Raw genomic sequence first — 19,012 nt, forward strand, 5'->3', positions numbered from 1 at the left:
GCCATAATCAGATGTGCCTCTGGGGAAGAAAGAGGCCTCTTGTATATGGCCTAGGGCTGAAGAAGTCTGGAGAAGCTACAGAGAGCAGCCCCAGCTGGCATCTTGGAGGCGGGGTTACAGGAGCACCTCTCAGACCCTCTTCCTTTGATAATTCCACCCCATATCATACCAAACATATTAAAAGGCAGCCATTTCTCACCAGAGATATTCCCATAGAACCAAATGAATGTTTAGCAGCAATTGACTGCTTGACTTGACCTCACCTTTAGATAGTTAATTCAATATTTTTCATTTTTTTCTTCTTTTGTAGGCCCAAAAGTTTCTTTTCTTTTTCAGGCATCAAACCATTTTGCAGCCCCTTAAAATGCTTGTAGGTCTGGATGCTTTGCTTATAATGCCCAATACAATGGATAGGAAGGTTCTGTAACCCTCACTTGGGCCTGCCCCCCTATTACGTTAGCTACTGTTGTTGGTATTCTTTTTTTTTTTATTATTCTTTTGGTTGTTGCTGTTGTTGTTGTTGTTGTTGTTTTTATTTTTTGTTGTTGGTATTCTTATTATTACCACTACTGTTATCTCATATGAGAGATGTCAAGGCCCCAATTCTCTCCCATCCATGACTTTCTGTGGTTATCTGGGTTGTGTCACTGTCTAATCCTACAGGTAATGGTGGCTTTTCCTTCTACACCATCCCACACCTCTACGTATTAAAGATTTCCTTTTTTTCCCAGGGGTTGTTTTGAAAGGCAGAATGTCCAACAAGAGTCCAGTACCTCTTGAAACACTGGTTGGTATCTTTTGATAGATTTTTGGGCTGTCTTCTAGGCTCTTTATTCTGGCTCAGTGTCTGGTATATTATTATCATTATCGTTGTTGTTGTTATCTGATATCCTTTGGCTCTTGGCTCTGCAGCCCAAAGTTCAGTCCTGTTCTACTCCACACCCAGGTTCCCAGAACTCTTGCTTACATCTCACTTACCAGGACCTATTTAATTGGGATCAGAAAAGAGGCTGGGTCCATGGAGCAGGATAAACAAGCGTTTTGGAATTAGGCAGACCTGGGTTCAAATCCCTGTACCACTATTTGTGAGTTTTATTGTTTAGATCAATTACACGACCTCTCTGTGGATCATTTTAGCATATGTAAAATCAAGAAGTTACTGACCAACGTTAGTGCCCCCCTCAGTTTTGAGGATGAAATAGTATAATGGATAAGTCTGACGTAAAGTAGATACCCTCAAATGTTAGTTTCCACCTATATTTTATAGATTTAAATTTGCTTGAGTTTAGATTTACACCTTTGTTTTCTTCTTTCTCTTTCACTATTGCAGTTCAGAAGTTGCAACAGAGTTACGAATAATAGTGAGTTCAAATTTGCTTTACTACCATATTTGAAAAGCAGAGATGATCGTTTTCCAGCTAATAATATATTACTATTACATAGGTGAGCCCGTTATCTCATTTTGTATTCCTCCTTATGCGATTGCTTTTCTTGGAACCATTTGTTTCTATGCACTTGACCTTGACTCACTTTCTGATTTATTTATTACTTAACATAACCATTAGCTTGTTCGATTATCTTTAATTAAGTTGTATTGGTTCCTGAACATGGAAATGCTCTTGTTTCTTGGTTGGCCAAGTTCCACCTTTGCTGAGTGTGACAATTCAGTCGACTCATTTTGTCCTTTACAATGTTAAAAAACAAAATTCAACTGAGTAAATTTGAAGATGTAATTGGCTTTATTAAACAATTCATGAATCAGGCAGCATCCCATCTAGCAAGCAGAGGGGTTCTCAGAGGAGTTCTACAAAATGTAAGGTTTTCATAGGAAGGAGGGTGGAGCAAGAAAGTTATAAGCAAAAGAAAAGAGAGGATTGTTTCAGGCTAGATCACCTTCCCTTAGAGGGAAGGACAAGTGAGCTTATTATGCAGATTACCTCATGTTCCTTTGGGCAGAGGGGATGGAGAAAGCCCAGACAGATTGCCTCATTGGTGCTTATCAGAAAATTCCTTACTGACCTGGATAAGACTCATCCTTCTGGGAGAGGTTGAAATTGCAATTAGATTAGGTATTAAGCCCTGTTTACTGACTCGGAGCCTTAACCTAAGTGAAGCCATTTTGAGCCTATAGTTTTCTTGTTAATAATAATAAATGTGATACTTCTGTCTCCATATTTCTCTCAGAAGAAACATCAATTAAAAATATGTTGTAGTGCAATGGGCATTTTAATAATAGTATCTATTTTTAAAAATGAAAACAGTTGATTAATTGGTAAAAAGGCCATTTATGTTATAGCCTTTAACACAAAAGTTCAAGAAACCAACATATTAGATTTACTATTATAAATTTCTCTTTAGGTGTATACATTCCTATGACATAGCTCTATAACTTATAATTGATTAAAATAAACACGGTCTTCCTGTTAGGCCCTTGGTCGAAAACCAAATCTTCTCTCGTTTTTGTTTATATGAAAAATGCTGATTCAATTACATCACTATGACTTCCAGCACCATTTCAATTTCCCCCATGTTCAAATAATAGAATTAGCAAGGTGGCGACCCACTCAAGAAGAGAGGGGCAGGTGCTTGGAGGAAAGGAATGGACACACAGTCACTCAGACATACTCACACTCACACTGTTGGGAGACAGCAAAAGAAACTCTTTGACCTTCAATGCTTCCAAATTCTGGCCTCTTTTACTTCTCAGGAAGGATAAACCGGCTTTTCTAAGTTCTGGACCCTTTCTCAAAAGTAGTGTAATTCTGTTCTTAGAGAAATAGGAGGTCTTTTATGGCTAAGAGTCTAAAGGAGAGGGGGTGGGGTGTTCTGGGGATTAGCTGAGGCCCAGGAAGTGTCAGGATTTGTGCACAATGAAAGAAATGGTGCTTCAAGCCCCATGTGGTGGCCAGATGAGGAAGCCTGCCCTGCTCTGTGTTCTTGGGGTCAGTTATGGAGGTAGAAGGATGTCTTCATCAGGCAGGAACTGCATGAAAAAGACCCCAGAAGTTTTATGTCTCCTTTGTAGGTTCTTCAACCCCCCTGGTCCCTGTGACCTGTCATGGGGCTCCTCCCAGGTGACTCTAGCATGCTCATCAGCAAATACCCTGGGGACTTTTGCTCACCAGGGATGGCTGATGGCTCTGGTAGTCATTCAACAAAGATTACAATATGCCAGGATCTTGGTCTGGGGTTAGACTTTTGAAAGGGAGAGGACAAAACCTAGAAAGGTTCATAACCTTTTCGCTCCTGTTTTTCCCCCTGAATTATCTGTCTTCCTAGAACTCAATCACTTTCTTAAAAAGTTTTTTTTAAGTTTATTTATTTGTTTTTAGTAATCTGTATACCCACCATGGGGCTCGAACTCACGAGCCCTGAGTTCGAGGGTCGCATGTTCTTCCCACTGACCCAGACAGGCACCCCAATCACTTTTTATATGTCTCTTTGTTTATTGTCTGTTTTACTCTCTCAGAATGCAAGGCCCAAGAGAGTGGAAACTTTGTCTTGTTTATTACTGTCTCCCCAGTGTAGACCAGTGCCTGGCACATATTCTGTATTTGACAAATATTTGCTGAATAAATGACTGAGGGAATCCCGTTGTTTTAGTCCATGAAAGTCAAGCAGACTTGTATATTATTTTATTTTCTCTTTCTAAAATAGTCTTATGCTTTTATACCTAAAATAAATACTGTCTTTTCTGCCTCTTTTCCAAAAAGTGCTTATAGTGCTGCCTCATTTATAGTCAATGGAGCTGCATAATGAATATGTGAAGGAAAAAAGAAAAACTGTACACCTTGTAAAGTCTCTAGTCTTCCAGAGTCTTACAGAGCCAATTCTTTTATGAAAATCTTCTTATGAAAGATCTGAGGCAGTTCTATAATCTTCTACCTCAATTTGTGTTTATAATTTGAAGCAAAAATACGTCTAGTTTCTGCCTGAAAAACAACCCCTTTGTGGTGGTCGTTATGTGTGATAAAAACAAGGAAGGAGTAGCCTCCAGAAGTTTCCACCCACCGCCTCCCCCCACCACCGTTGTCAGTTAGATTCTTCTTCCCACTGCCCTCCTGGAGGGCAGCAAGGAAGGGCAAAGAAGGGCAAGCCACAGTGGGTTGGAGGTTTTTCTCAACTGTCATCTGTGCCAGTGAAATGTAAGATGCATCATTTTCTATTTCTATAGCAGTTGTCTGCTAATTTTTGAATAAAGGCTTCATTGATGTGCCCTCAAAAAATTATTTAGACAACCCTAGTGACCGTGTCCGTGACTTTCTTTCATCAGATAGCAATCACAGACTTATTCAACTAAGCTAGCATGATCTTCTTTTAATAAAACCTGTGTCAATAGGTTGTAAACTTTTCATCACTTGGCATTTACATATTGATTTTCTTTATAGTATTCTTGAAACTTAATTCTGAAAAATGGTGTTAGCTTTTTAGCATGCTGGAGTTTTCCTTCTTTTCCTTATAGAGATCAATAATTTTTGGGTTTTGCTCCTTTGGTAGTCCTCTGGACTCTTGAGATTTATAATGCTTTACTATTTTACCTAGCCTTTTCTTTTGGCTTATAATAGCCCTTTAGAAACTTTCTTGATAAGGTCAACATAGCATTCTTGATTCAAAGAATGACATTTTTAATGCTCATACTTCTCTTGACTTTCTAATGAAGACTTTTAATTCTTTTTCCTTTTTCAACTTCTTACATTTCTTTGTATTAAGAACAAGTCTAAGAAAAAAATTTGGGGGGAGAGAGTTTATACTCTGCATCTGACCCTCATTTTTTTTTTTTCTTTTAAGCATTCCCTTACCATTTCATTTCCCTGTTCCTGTCTATGGGAATATTCACGGAGCCTTCATTATGTAGGAACACTGAGGTAAGGACTGTACTTTCCCTACGTCCTTGGAGTCTCACCACCGTCCTATGAGATAGGTATTATTCTTAGACTTCTTTTTCAAATGAGAAAACAGACTTGGAGAGTATCCCACCCAAAGTAATAGAGTAGTACTTGGTGGAGCTGCCCTTGAAATCGATTATCTGCCTGACTCAAGACTCTCTACTGTTCACCAGCATGCTATAATGCTTCTACAGTGCTTCATGCCTCGGGTAATGATCCCTTTCCAAGTCCATTATTTCTTCAGTTTTCAGTCCTGTCTTCAAACACTTCATTCCAAGTGTTTACACTTTTACGAAGACAGCAGAGCCTGGTGGTTTAGAGCCAGGCTCTGGAGCCAGGTCAAGTGGATCCAGATCCAGAGCCACCACACACTAGCTGTGTAACCTTGGGTGAATTAGGTAGCTTTTTGTGCCTCAGATTCCTGACCTGAAAGCAGTGGATAATAGTGCCTATTCCATAGGGTTTTAATATTTAAATAAATCATCAATACACATGAAGTGGTTGGAACAGTTCTTGGTATACGAGAAGTGCCTGATAAAAAGCTAGTATCAGTGGTTGGTTGCTTGTTTGTTTATTTACTTATTTACTTATTTATTACTTATATTGATTAGTTCAACACACGTACTTACTGAGCACTGTTCCCTGTTACAAAGTGCCAGGCATGGTGCTAAATTCTGAAGGTAGAGGGATGATTACCATAGAGTCTTTCCCTTCCCGTGTTCACATCTAGTGGTGGATCATGACAGAGTGTACTCACAAGGGGGGATATGCCATATTTAAAAAGCCAATCCAGATATTGGGTGGTCATCTCAGTTCACTAAATTTGAGAGAAAATGGTTAGAGTGGTGGAATAAGGATCTCCCTCCCACACCAGTCCTTTCTGACTCAAGTAGATCATTTCCAGAGGGCCAATCCCTCCCATTCCTTTCACCTTTTTGCAATATTACTTTTCCAGTCTTCCAACTAAGAAGTGGAATCTACTTCTTTTACCTTCAATTTGGACTAGTCACGTACCTGGCTTGGACCAATAGAATGTGGTGAAAATGATGTGGCATGACTTGGGCACGCTGACCCTATGAGGCCTTGCAGATTCCTTGGGATGTGGCTTCCATGTAAGGAAGCTGAGGCTAGATTACTGATTGAAGAGACAGGGAGTGGAGAGAGAAGCCCACCCAGTCTGCCACCATTTCAGTCACCTCAGCTGGGTGTCAGTCATGTGAGTGAAGGCTGGCACCCTGTATCTTGTAGCTTTTTTTGAGCTGCCCCAGCCAATACCATGTAGAGCAGAGTTAAATTTCCAATCTGCCCAAGTTGCAGAATCATAAGCAAATAAATCAAATAAATGGTTGGGTTGTTTGGGGATGGTTTGTTTCATAGCAATAAATCCCTGGAACATAAGAAGGTTTGCAGCTTCCATTTTCACTGTCTTGGAAGTCAGCCACTATATATAAAGCTTGGATTAGATAATGGAATAATGAGAGACCATGTGGAGAAAGTTAAGTCCCAACCTTCCAGTCATTTCTGCCAAAGCCTCAGGCTTGTGGGTAAAGCCACCACCTTAGACTTTGTAGCATAGCCTAGCCACCAGCTGAATGCAGCCCTATGAGGGAGCCCCAGTAAGACTAACAGAACCACCCAGACAACTACAGATTCATGGTGGTTATTTTAAACCACTATGTTTCAGGGTAATTTATCTATGCAGCAATAGGTAACTGAAACACCCACAATGCACCATGGCTTCCCAGAAGTGAGGGTATTGAGGTCTTTGGCTAATGGTGTGTTGGGGAATAATAATTTTTACCATTAATCAAGTACTTTATATGTGTCAGGTACTTTACATATGTTGTTTTATTTTATTTAACTCCCATGGTAACCCTGTATGGCAGGTAGTTTGGCACATGACAAAGCTAAACTTAAGAGATGTTAAGTAACTTGCTCAAGGCCTCACAGGGGCATGGTCACTGCAGAATGGTCAGGTAGGAGGTAAATGCCTCTTTTCCTGCTTTCTCCAATTTGCTTCTTTCTATGGTGGTGATCTTCTGATGCATCTCACCAGCTTCTGGCCTCACATCACTCCAGTGGATCCAGTCAGCTCTCACTACTGAAGTCGGTGCTATCAGATGTCTGTGGGGTCTTTGGTTCACCCTTATTAACACCTTGCTGTCATTAGGATAAAGTCCATGGCATGCAAAGCCTCTTTTGCTTCTCTAGCTGTATCTCTCTGCACCTTCTTTATTTACCTTTTTGCCATGTGGAGTTCCTTACACAGCACAGATTTGAAACCTCTTCTTGTGTCATCTCTCCAAGCTTATGCACAGAGTGCTATGCCAGGGACACCCTCCTTACCTTCCCCACCCCCTGACATACCATTCACCCTCCAGGACTTAACTCAAGGTTTGCCTTGACTATGAAGCCTCATTACCTGGTCTCCTCCAGGCACAGCTGTCCACTCCTCACTTGTGGCCCCACTGAAACTGTGCACTTTCCCAGCAGAGCATCGGTATAACACCTTGTTGTTTTTATCAACCAGACTCTGAGAGTCTTAATTTTTTTATTCAATCCTAGATGAATAAAACACTAACACTTTGCCTGGACTGGTCCTTAATGAGAGAAGTGCTTCAGTAAAGAAGTGAGACCCAGAAAGGATCAGGTCAAATTGTCAAGAGCCTTGAATGTCATGCTTGTGTAATCCAAATGTCTGCCACCTGGATGTCCCCAAGTCTTCCCCTTCTCGGGCCACCCTTTCCTCTTATATTCAGATTGATAGTGTCTACCTTGCATTCCACATTGTAGGGAAAGCCCACCATCACCGTCCTCTTCCTTGGGTCCCCCCCCCCCCATATCTCTGGAGCTTTAAGGACTGAGGAGTTGAGTCAGAGGCTCCCAGCTTCCTTAGTTATCTCTCACTCCCATTTCCTGCTTGTGCTGACAGGGTCATTCTTCCTGTGGCTACTTCTACACTGCTTTACTCTTGATAGGTTCTGCTTCAGTTCTTTTGTTCTCTCAAAGCAGCTTGGACACAGGCTGTGGTGGTTGGAAGACTCCCCCCCTCCCAGTTGTGTTTACAGTTTTGAATAGATAATATATTCACATGGTTTAAAAATCAAATTATATAGAAGGGTGCATAGTGAAAATTCTCACTCCTACCCCTGTGCCTGTCTGCCCTATTTCCCCCCTTTTCCCACCCCCAGTATCTATTTCATTAACTTTTTTTGGTATCCCTCTAGGATTTACTTATGCAAATACAATTCAATGCAAATATAGAAAGCTTTTTTTTTTTTCTTTCCCTTGTTGAACATTGCTGGCAAAAGCTATGAAAATATGCTGCCTGGACCCGCTTCCAAATCTGTGCTGTCGTCTGCTCTCTGTGGGGCCTTACCCCTGCCCAGAAAAATCCTCTTTTCCATTTTCCTGCAGGGATGATTTCTACAGTGACAGTATTTTTTGAAAAACAAAATCGGGGCACAGGGTCTAAGAAGTGAGTTTTTGTAAAATATGGATCCAGATAGTGGGTTTGCACTAGCAAATTGGGACCAAGGTCTCCATAGTTATTCCAACCCTCCTTAATCCTGAAGGCCAGGCTCCTTCTCTGGGATAGCAGTCTTTTAGTATTATTTAGGCCAACAGACAGGACTACAGCTCAGGAAAGAATTGAAAATGATTTAAACTTGAATATTAGGCGTCATTATCCTGACATGGGGGATGTACACTAGTCACCCTTTCCTCCAGGCTTCCTTCCAGCCTCCATTCTGCTTAGACCTCCTCTTCAATCTTTTCCCTTTTCTTCCAACTCTCACTGCTGTCTCCCATTCACAGATTGCTCCCAAACCCCCTGCTTCCTTTTTGTTTCATATGTGGAGCAGTTTAGTTTGGGGTGGGGGAGGGGTCCCATGTATGGCACCCCTCTGGGGACTCTCAGAAGTAATGAGGGGCTCTTGAGCACCACTAAATCTGAGCAGTCAAGCCAGGCCATAGTAATTTGCATATAGATAGGAAGTACCCCTCATTAAGATTAATGAGATTAGTTTCTCATTGGATTTATCATCTAACAAACATCTCACTTTTGGGGTTAGTGCATTTTATACACTGACTGCCTGTATAGTTTTAATGCAGAGATAATTAGTGTTCCCAAAATATTCTAGGTGTTCTACATTACACAGCCTCAGTTACAGTTAGGTTGGGCCATGTGACCTGTTCTGGCCAATGATCTGCAAGCAGAAATGGTGTGTTTCTCTTCTGGACCAAGGCAATTAAGAGCTCATGTGCCTTATCTATCCTTCCCCTTCCCTTCAGCATAGGCCAGGCATTCCAGATGGCATAGCTACAAGCTGCAGAGAGCCACCCGATCCACACCGGACTGCAATGTGAGTGGGGAAAAAAAAAATTTATTGTAACAAGCCATTGATATTTGAGATATTTTAATTAATATTTCATTGCATACCTATGCTACTTGCACCCACACTTTTGGAAATTAAAATCTAAAACCTAAAGTCTCTAAAATAATAGAGAGAGAGAGAGAGAGTGTGTGTGTGTGTGTGTGTGTGTGTGTGTGTGTGTGTGTTGTTTAGGATATGCAAATGTGTCTTCACATTCTGCACGAATTACAATTTGAAAATCTTTACAATTGTTTATATGTTTGGAGGTCCTATCAATGTCTACACAAATTTTATTAAGGTATTCTAGTATCTTAGCACTCCTATTCTCAAAACCATCATGAACATGAAATATTAAATATAAGCTTACACTGTGTTGCCCTTTCACTTGCTCCCTGTTCTGTACATTCAGTTACAGGTAAAACTTCCTGCTGGCCCACTTTCAAATTTCTTCAGGCTTTCCCAGAAACAATTATGCAAAATTCTGGCTTGCGATTTGTTTTCTTAAAATTTTTCAAGGTAAATATTGTAATCCTTCCCCGTTCTTAGGGAAGTGAAATTTGTTTGGAAGCCTTCTACTTAATAACCTGTTCAAAAGCTCCTAATGACCAATCCAATTTTCTGTCATCCAAGATGAGCAAATACCAGGCCCCGTTCTGGCTCCTCCAATACCTTTTCTTCTATTAGCAGCGTGATTTTCTCATACAGTGCTTATTTCAACTAGAATTTCAATACTTCCATGACTGTCATATAGTTCTTTTATTAGTTTTCTAGGACTGCTGTAACAAAGGGCCACAAAGGGGTGCTTAGGTGGCTCAGTCAGCTGAGCGTCCGACTTCGGCTCAGGTCATGATCTCACCACTCATGGGTTGGAGCCCTGCATCTGGCTCTGTGCTGACAGCTCAGAGACTGGAGCCTGCTTCGGATTCTGTGTCTCCCTCTCTCTCTGCCCCTCCCCCACTCATGCTCTCTGTCTCTGTCTCTGTCTCTCTCACTCAAAAATAAATAAACATTAAAAAAAATTTTTTTTAAACCCAAAGTACCACAAATTGAATGGCTTGAAAAACAGAAATTTATTGCTGCACAGCCTGGTGGCTCATAATCCATGATCAAGGTATTAGCAAGGCCATGTTCCCTTTGAAGGCACCAGAGAAGGATTGTTCTAGGCCTCTCTCCTAGCTCCTTGTAGTCCCTTGGCTTATGGGAGCTTAATTCATCTAAACATGGCTTTCTCCCTGTGTGCGTGTTTGTATCCAGATTTTCTCCTTTTCACGCCAGTCATTTTGGAGTAGAGGCCTACCCTACTCCAATATGACCTCTTTGAATGAATTACACCTCCAACAACCCTATGTCCAAATAAGGTCACATTTCGAGGTACCAGAAGTTAAGACTTCTCTATATTTAAATTGGGGGTGGTGGTGCTTGGGTGGCTCAGTTGGTTGAGTGTCCCACTTCGACTCAGGTCATGCTCTCAAGGTTTGTGAGTTCAAGCCCCACATCCGGCTTGCTGCTCTCAGCGTGGAGCCTGAGCTTCAGGATCAGAGTTTCAGATCCTCTGCCCCCTCTGTCTCTGCCCCTCCCCCCACGGTCAAAAATAAAATAAACATTAAAAAAAATGAATCTGGGGGGACATAATCTAACCCAAAACAGTTATCAGTGTTTGCATTGTCAAACATATAATCATAGTGGTTAACAGCAAAAGCCTTAAAGACATACTCATTTGTGTTGGAATCTCATTTTCTGCCGTTTGAACCTCAGTTTCTTTGTCTCTAAAATGGGAGCATTAATCATTACTTTTTAGGGTTGTTGTGATAATTAAATAACATTTTGTCTCAATTTTGGCCTTAAAGACCAAAGTTTCATGGCTTCAAGACCAAAAACGAAGTAAACAATTACAAAGTACCTCCACATTCTAAACTGAGTTGCTAAACCACCTATGTGAGACATGCTCATACAGTATGAAACAACTTGGGCTGGCATATGTAATCACCCATCTTCTACTGATAATGGAGCCACGGCTGACAAGAGAATTCTGTTTTGTTTTGGTTTTGTTTTGTTTTGTTTTGAGAGTTGTTCTCCTACTCCTCATGTGGGAGGGGAGAGGAGTGATTCCCTCTCACCTCAAGTCAGGTGACAAGGACCCTTCGGAGCTTGAGGGGAAGTAGGAACTGATGTTTGACTTGTGCCTTGGGAAATTAAATGTGGAAGGCTCTGGGTAATGTTGCCTGCCTGATGGCTGCAGGGGCCCAGATCCTCCTCACTGAGAGCAGAGCAACAAGCTGGGGAGTTTTCTCGTGGGCCCAGTGGGCTGGCAGGATGGAGTTTGAAAAGGCTGCCCAAGAAGGCTTTGTGCCAAACTGGACCTCAGCAAGAAGAAGTTGGAGTATACCATCATATACAGAAACTGAGGAGGACTCATTACTGTGCAGTCTGGAAAGATGCGGGTTGGAGGCTGGAAGGCTGCAGTGGGATTTCTTGGAGGAAGCAATGTCAGCAAGCCAGCAGGGAAAGTAGCGGTGTTGGAAATCTGCCATACCCAAAGGGCTCAAATGCCAGATTATATTCAGACCAGTTTAGAGACTTTTTTAGGGACTAGTTTTACCTCTTCCTGACCACATTCCAACCGCAGAAGATCCTGAAGCAGCCTAGTGGGGGGAAGGGACATGGGGAAGAAATATTTTACACAGAAATGGAGCAGAAACCAACCGTATTCTCTCCCCCAAAATGACAGGCCTTCCAACCCAAAGGAAGCTCAAGCTGAGGGCATAAATAAGCTTTAAACTAGATGAGGCATTGGGTTATATGCTAATGGCCCTAGACTGGACATTTCAAGGACTGAAATGAGTTGATTTGGAGGACTGCAATGAATTGGAGGATTTTTATGATCTGAGAGTGACTGAAAAAGTAAGACTTTAATTTCATTCATGGAGGAGTGGATGAATCTACCCACAGAGTTTGAGTAGGATAGAGAAAAGAATAAAACCATCCTCTGCGTGGACCCCAGTGAGTTCTGAGAGAAAGTACTCAGAAAAAGTTGCTGTTACTCTGATGCTGCTGCTAATTATTTTAGTTTCCATTATGACTGAAGAAACCCACAGCATCTTTCATAGCGATGTCAATGTGTAGTTCCAGGGGAATAGAAACCATTCCAGCAAATTTTAAGCAGAAAAGAGATTTAATACAAGCAGTTAGGTGCTTGCAGAATCGTTGGCGAGCTGGAGGAGCAGCATCTAAACCAAAACGCCAGAAATAACTCCCAGGAGATAACTATTCATCTGGTTTGCTAGGGGAGCTCTTGCCCCTGCCACAGTCGTAAGTGAATACAGTCAAGAGTCTTTTGGGGAAACTTTTGAATCTTGCAGACACTGCTGTCATTGCAATCTGAGGATCGTGAAAACACTGTCACCCTTGCAGTCACTAACATCTAACCCTCATGGAGCTAGACAGTGAACATTTGGGATGTGGTTGCAAAAGAACTCCAATGTCTGCATGGTCTTACTTGCCAGGAGCAACAAATGACAGGCAGGTGGCCCTGATCTCGCCCCTTCTTTTCAAGTCTCTTGAGTGTATTTAACTCACAATCTGAACATTAGCTGTGAAAGAGTCAGAGAAATGTGCTTTGGAGCTTTTGAGCCTTTGCAGTATAAGAAGAAACCACAGAAGAATTCAGAATGGTTGCTAAGAGGTGGTATTTCACATCCACCATGATGCTCCAGGCCTCTGAAAAGACATACAATGCCAGTGGCCCCAGCTTCTAGCTAGAGGACCAAATACTGGATTCAGTTGGATTTTTAAAAAATCAACTTTATTGAAGTATAATTTGCATGTAATAAACCGCAACTATTTTAAGCATACAGTTCAATGAATTTTGACAAATATAGTGCAAACATAGTCAACCCCATAATCAAAACATAAAATTTTTCCATCTTTCAAAACAATTTCCTTTGTATTTCTTTTTAGTCAGCCCCCTCATTCCCCTTTGTCCAAGCAACCACTGATCTGCTTTCTGTCTCTATAGACTACTTTTCTCTGTTCTAGAATGTCATGTAAATAAAAGCATGCAGTAGGAAACAGCTGTTTTTAATATTTACAAATAGTTGTGTTTTTTATTTTTTTCTTACCAAGTATCCAGCACGGCGTAGTAGAATACTATGAAGCCAGACAAACACAGGGTTGGATCCCAACTCTCCCACCTAACAGCTCTTGACCTAACAAGTTGAACTTGCTGGGCTCAAATTTCTTAACTGTAAAATGGTAATTTAAAACAAAAATAAAAACAAAAAACATCTGCAAAGGTTAGAGCTAATAAATGAAAAGTACACAAATGGCATTCCATGAAAGGTAACCATCATGATTCTTCTTGATGATGACCTGTTATTTCCTGTTTATGCTGGTTTTCCAGTCAATTGTATCTAAACTACAGTGCTTGGGAGAAGAGTTTTATTGCTGACTTTCACACATGACTGCCGTAATGACAATTAGAATTATTCTCTAGAGTATCAGATTGCTTCACATCTGGATTCTACCATTCACTATGTGACCTTGTGAAAATTCTGAATCTTTCTGTAAAGTTTTCTCTTCTGTAAAACAGGAATAATAACAATACCTAGGATTGCTACACAAGTTAAATAAGGTAATATATATTACCTTAGTAAATACTCAACAATGGTTAGCTATTACTATCTTTATATTGAAATGTTTCTGTCTCCACACCTTTATCTAAGCTCCTTCCTCTGAAAGAAGTGCCCTTCTCTTTCTTTTCTGGCCAATTAAATTTTCTCATTCTCACCCCCAAGAACCTCTCCCTCCTACAAAATAACTGTGTGCCCTCTTATTTGGCACTTATCTTCCCATACTTTATATTACCGCTGACTCATAGAATGTTTGAGATTGAAAAAAAATGGTTCATGTGAACGCTCTCATTTTACAGCTGATGTGATAGAGATCCACTAAGGATAAATTATTTATCAAAATCATATCTTTAGAACACAGATTGGGTTAGGACTTGGTCTCCTAAGTCTCAGTCTTGTGTCCACAGCATGATTTAAAGTGCTTAGCACACAATATTCAGTTACTGGCTTATTGCGTGAATTCCTAAAATGCACTGTGCTCAGTTGATTTCTAGAGCCAAATCCAAGGACTTTGCTTGCCATAGTAGGTAAGCTCTTGTCATTCTCTGAGATTAAAGAAATGATATTCAGCCCTGTCAAAGTAAAATCACAAAGTTTATCAGGAAAACCATCTGAAAGTAAGTCATGCATATTACACAGTGTGAGATGGATATGCTGTACGGCAGGATGTGCTGCACAGGTTTCATGAGGTGGATGTGAACTCTTGCTGATGCTGTGGTGCCAGTTCTTTTTTGGCTAGCCATGCATTTATGAAGTATTGCTATCTAATTGTAAAGAAAACACTTTCTATCGCCAGTTTGGTCTTATGGTAAATATTTAAAAAAGAATTTCAATATCTTTAGCCCAGTAAAGTAAAAGCTCCTATACTATACCCACAAGGCAAACACAATTGGGTAAAGAATAAAATGCAGGCATGATTGCTTGTTATATATGTTATATATGTTTGCCGGATGGCAGTTACACAGCTGCTCAAGTCCTGAAGAACTAAGTGTAATCTCCAATAGTGTCTTGATGTCCCCATGCTACTTTGGCTTTAGGTGAGAAGGAAGTTCAATATGCATATTCTGGGAAGGAGGGGTGAGAGCAAGAACATGAGAAAATTAAGAGGGACCTCCTTTTAAGAAAAAAAAAAGTTGAAGAACTCTCTAAGATCCTTCACAATTTTTTAAATGTTGTACATCAAGGGTCCCCAAGATCACCCCCCAGGTCCAGTGGTTTGATAGAAAGGGTCTCACAGAACTTAGCATCTATTTGTGCTCATGGTTAAAATTTATTACCAATGAAAACATACGAAGTGAAATCAAAAAAGGAAAAGATGCATCAGGTGAAGTTGGGGGAAATATCAGGTTCCAGGTTGGAAGAGCCTCTCTCAGTCGGGTGGCTTAATTCCTTCAGCAATGAGCAGTGATAACACATGCAAAGTGTTGTCTACTGGGGCAGCTCATTAGTGACTTGGTGCTCAAGGTTTTTATCAAAGGTGGTCACATAGGCACCCTTTGCTCATCACATACCCAAATCCCAGACTCCTAGAAGGAAAGCACATGTTCAGCATAAGCCAGACTGTTTGTAGAAGCAGTCTAGCCATAGGGAGCCACCTTGTCATTTAGGGAAAGTTTTACGTCAGTGTAGGGAACTGTTTCGCAGCCATGTTCCCCGATGCCAGCCAAGGGCCACTTTTGCAAGTAAACCTTTCAAAGACTAGCAGTCTCAGGTCTACTCTGCTAACTCTTTTCTGCACATACTATTTTCTTTATCCCAGTATACATCAAAACATAAGAAAGACAGCTATCATAACCCCATTTGAAATAAGTAACCTGTAGTAAGGATGGTTTACATGGCTTATCTAAAGTCCTACTGAGTTAGTTGGCTGGGATGGCTCGACTTATCTGAGGACTCAATCTCGGCTGTTATTTGGGTTCTCAGTTCTTCTCCACATTGCATTTCCTGGAGGTGCCAAGATGCTGCGAGGACAGTTTATTCACTTTGATTCCTGGGCTGGGATGGCTGGAACAGTCAGGTCTAGTGCTCTTTCTATGCAGATTTGCCATATAGATATCTTGGACTTCCTTACAGAGTGACAATTCCACATACGTGGACTTCTTGTGTGATGGCTGGCTTCCCTCAGAGCAAATGTTCTACAGCAGACCTGGGTGAAAGTCCTGGAACATCACTTCTGTTACATGGTTAGTTAAGTAAGTTCCAAAGGCCAACCTAGATTCAAAGGGAAGGAATTGGACTCCAGATCAAGAATAACAAAGAATTTGCAACTATCTTTAATATAGTGCAATAAATAATTTATCTGAATATGTTAGCATTATCCATTTCTATTGTAGTCATACACTTTGTTCTTTTATTTCTCCCACTGGACTATAAATTTCTTAAGGGAAGAAACACTGTCCGCCTCAGTTTCTAATTCCCTACAATGTTAAGCAGTACTTTATTTATAGCACATATTGAATAATTATTTGTTGAATAAGTGAATGCTATTAAATGTTTACTACATGGCAAACACTATACTAAATTCTTTACATTGATTATCTTCTTTAGTCCTTACAACAATCCTGGGAGGGAGGCATTATTATTATTTACATGTTTTAGATGAGGAAACTAAGGCCCAGAGTAATAAAGTTACCTGCCTAAGGGCACATAGCTAATGGCAGGATTTGAACTCAGACTGACTCTAGAACATATGCTAAATCATTACACTCTACTGCTTTCTTTATGGACTGCACTTTGCATAAAGAGGAAATCTCCAAAAATCCAAATTATGGTACTCTGCTGTGCAAAAGAGAGGTCTTAGGAATGTGAAGCCTTTTTTTTAGTTCCATTTTCTGTGTTATTAAAGAAGTGGGAAAGGAAGCATGAAGAGAAGGATAAAGAACAATAATAAGCCTGAAAGGTATACTAACTGTCAAGGCCATGTTATGTAATCTTGAACATTATATAGTCTTGAGGTATTTGTAATCTTGAAAAACCACTTTAAAAAAATCTGTGAAATGAATGCAAAGGATGAGATGAAGAAAATAAATACAAAATGTCCAGAAGTTCCATACCATGTTATATAGGCTTCGGGTTATATTTGATCCTGAACCATTGATCATTTTTATTTTTAAAATTATCTATGCTAAGATGTGAAGTCTAAGGGTAAAATGCCTGACTTGTGATATATCTGTCATTAGAACATAGTTAAGTTATAAACTTTCTTCCTTGAAATAGTAAGGGGGGGATGATTAAGTCCCCATCGAGGCAGCAATGTCATAGATGAGCCTTCCTTGGGAGAGCAGATATTTCTGATTAGAAGGGATTGAAGGGGATTCCAAAGTATCTGAAAGTAGAGGAAGGAGGGTGGCAGTGAAGAGAATCCTAAATACAGAAGAAGAGAATAAGAATGAGGAGAGGGAGGTGAAATCTCAAAAGCTGTTCGTGGAATGGTTTTTCCTGGGATGGTGACGGGGGCATACAGGACTATCAGGGTAGATTCTGCTGTGAGTAACAAAAAATATAAGATAATAATGTCTGACACAGTTTGGACATCTATTTCTCTCTGACATGAAAACACATCTGGAGGAGAAAGGTCCAGAGTTCTATGTTTGCTCCATGGATTTCAGGAAATCCAGTTCTTTCTATCCCTCTTTCTCTTTACTGTGAGCTGACACAAGCCAATGAGGTCCCACACAATTCGCAGGGTTTTTTGGTAGAGAACAATAGATTCAAAGTACTTCTCCAACCTTGCTCCTAGGTGCTAACCAAGTCTCAGAACAGATTCTGCCACAAAAGTGAATATTTATTAATAAAACATTTATTTGTAAGCAAGCATAAGAATATAGTATCTGCTCTTTCAATTCAGTGAGGTCTCAATTCCAATCTCTTCCAACCTCCAGTCTTACCTGGAGTAAAAAATCCAATCGAGGCAAGCATGACAACATTCCAAAAACGGGAATACCCCAGGTAGCCCAAAACCAAAGGCTTGACCCAGGGTCATTAGAGATCAAGCCTCAGGTACCATTCCTAAAAGTATGGGCTGCAGGCCTCACTGGATTCTCTTACTCTATTCATCCACGAGTGGGAAGTGTTTCTAGAAGATTTTAGTCAATGTTATGTCATACATATCTTTAAGTTAACCAGTGAGAGTTCCTTTTTCACATTCATTATACTAGTTGGCAGACTGCTAATTTCACCCTTAAAACCCCATTTCTGAAATTCACTGTGAACATTAGCAGTGAGTCTGGTGTTGATCCAGATATTGATGACAGAAACACTTAGAGTACTCCCTTGTAGGATATGGGTTTTTTGACTGGAATATCAGGGTGTACACTTTCAGTTAAACTTCTAGCTGACAGCACCTGGGTTGCAGTTTATCCTAACTAGGACAAATAAAATAATTTAACGTAATTGTCACCCTCAAAACATGGCTTGCATATATATTTCTGCTTAGATCCCATTGGCTGGAAGTTGGTAACATGACCACATTCAACTGCAAGTGGGATGGGGAAGGTACCCTTTTCCTAGGAGCCCCTATGTTGAGATGTCATAGATATTGCCACAAACTTCACAGAAACTTTGTGAATTCTGCATGGCCTCCCATGCAGAGGACAGACTCAGTATAGTTGCTCAATATTTTCACTTGTTATTGCAATAAATAAGTCCTACTCCACCCTCAGTCTGTGGGAAACTTTCCAAGTATGAGAAATAGTCCCATGTCTTCCCAGAAATGGGTCAGAGATGTAGCAATAGCTTAATGGTAGATAGATGTGTGAAGGCAAAGATTTCTTCTATCAAATTTTCTTATGTTCCAGTATTACTAGGATTTTGCTACTAAAACTGTGTTTGTGCCCTAGGAAACTCCTGCATCACCTGGGAGCTTGTTATAAATGCTGAGTGACTCTACATTTTAACAAGATCAACAAATGATTCCTATGCATGGTCAAGTTTGAGAAGAAGTGTTTTTGAATGCTTCCTTCTCCTTTCTCAGTGCTCATGAACCTGAATATACTGTCACTGGGGCCATAGTATTTCCTCCAGCAGGGCAACTTTGACCTAGAGCACAAGAGTAAATCTTGGAGAATTCATGGACAAATGGTACATTACAATTTAGATCATAAATTCCTCAGCATGCCATGTA

General features: G+C 40.5%; 1 protein-coding gene across 19 annotated transcripts in view; it reads left to right on the forward strand.

Moving 5' to 3' along the window:
- LOC147583253 (uncharacterized) overlaps positions 1–19,012 on the forward strand; it is a 77,314-nt gene that overhangs the window by 19,184 nt on the left and 39,118 nt on the right. For 3 of the 19 annotated variants that reach the window (XM_086695691.1, XM_086695700.1, XM_086695684.1), the window contains 4 exons: positions 1,331–1,361; positions 4,789–4,865; positions 9,180–9,250; positions 15,964–18,718. In XM_086695691.1, the coding sequence (XP_086551817.1) occupies positions 1,331–1,361; positions 4,789–4,865; positions 9,180–9,250; positions 15,964–16,078 (294 nt within the window). In that variant the 3' untranslated portion in view covers positions 16,079–18,718. The other 16 variants (XM_086695707.1, XM_086695710.1, XM_086695715.1 and 13 more) reach the window with 11 other exon arrangements.

This window comes from Puma concolor, chromosome A2, assembly GCF_028749965.1.
Source record: "Puma concolor isolate L17-30 chromosome A2, mPumCon1.1.hap2, whole genome shotgun sequence".
NCBI lineage: Eukaryota > Metazoa > Chordata > Mammalia > Carnivora > Felidae > Puma > Puma concolor.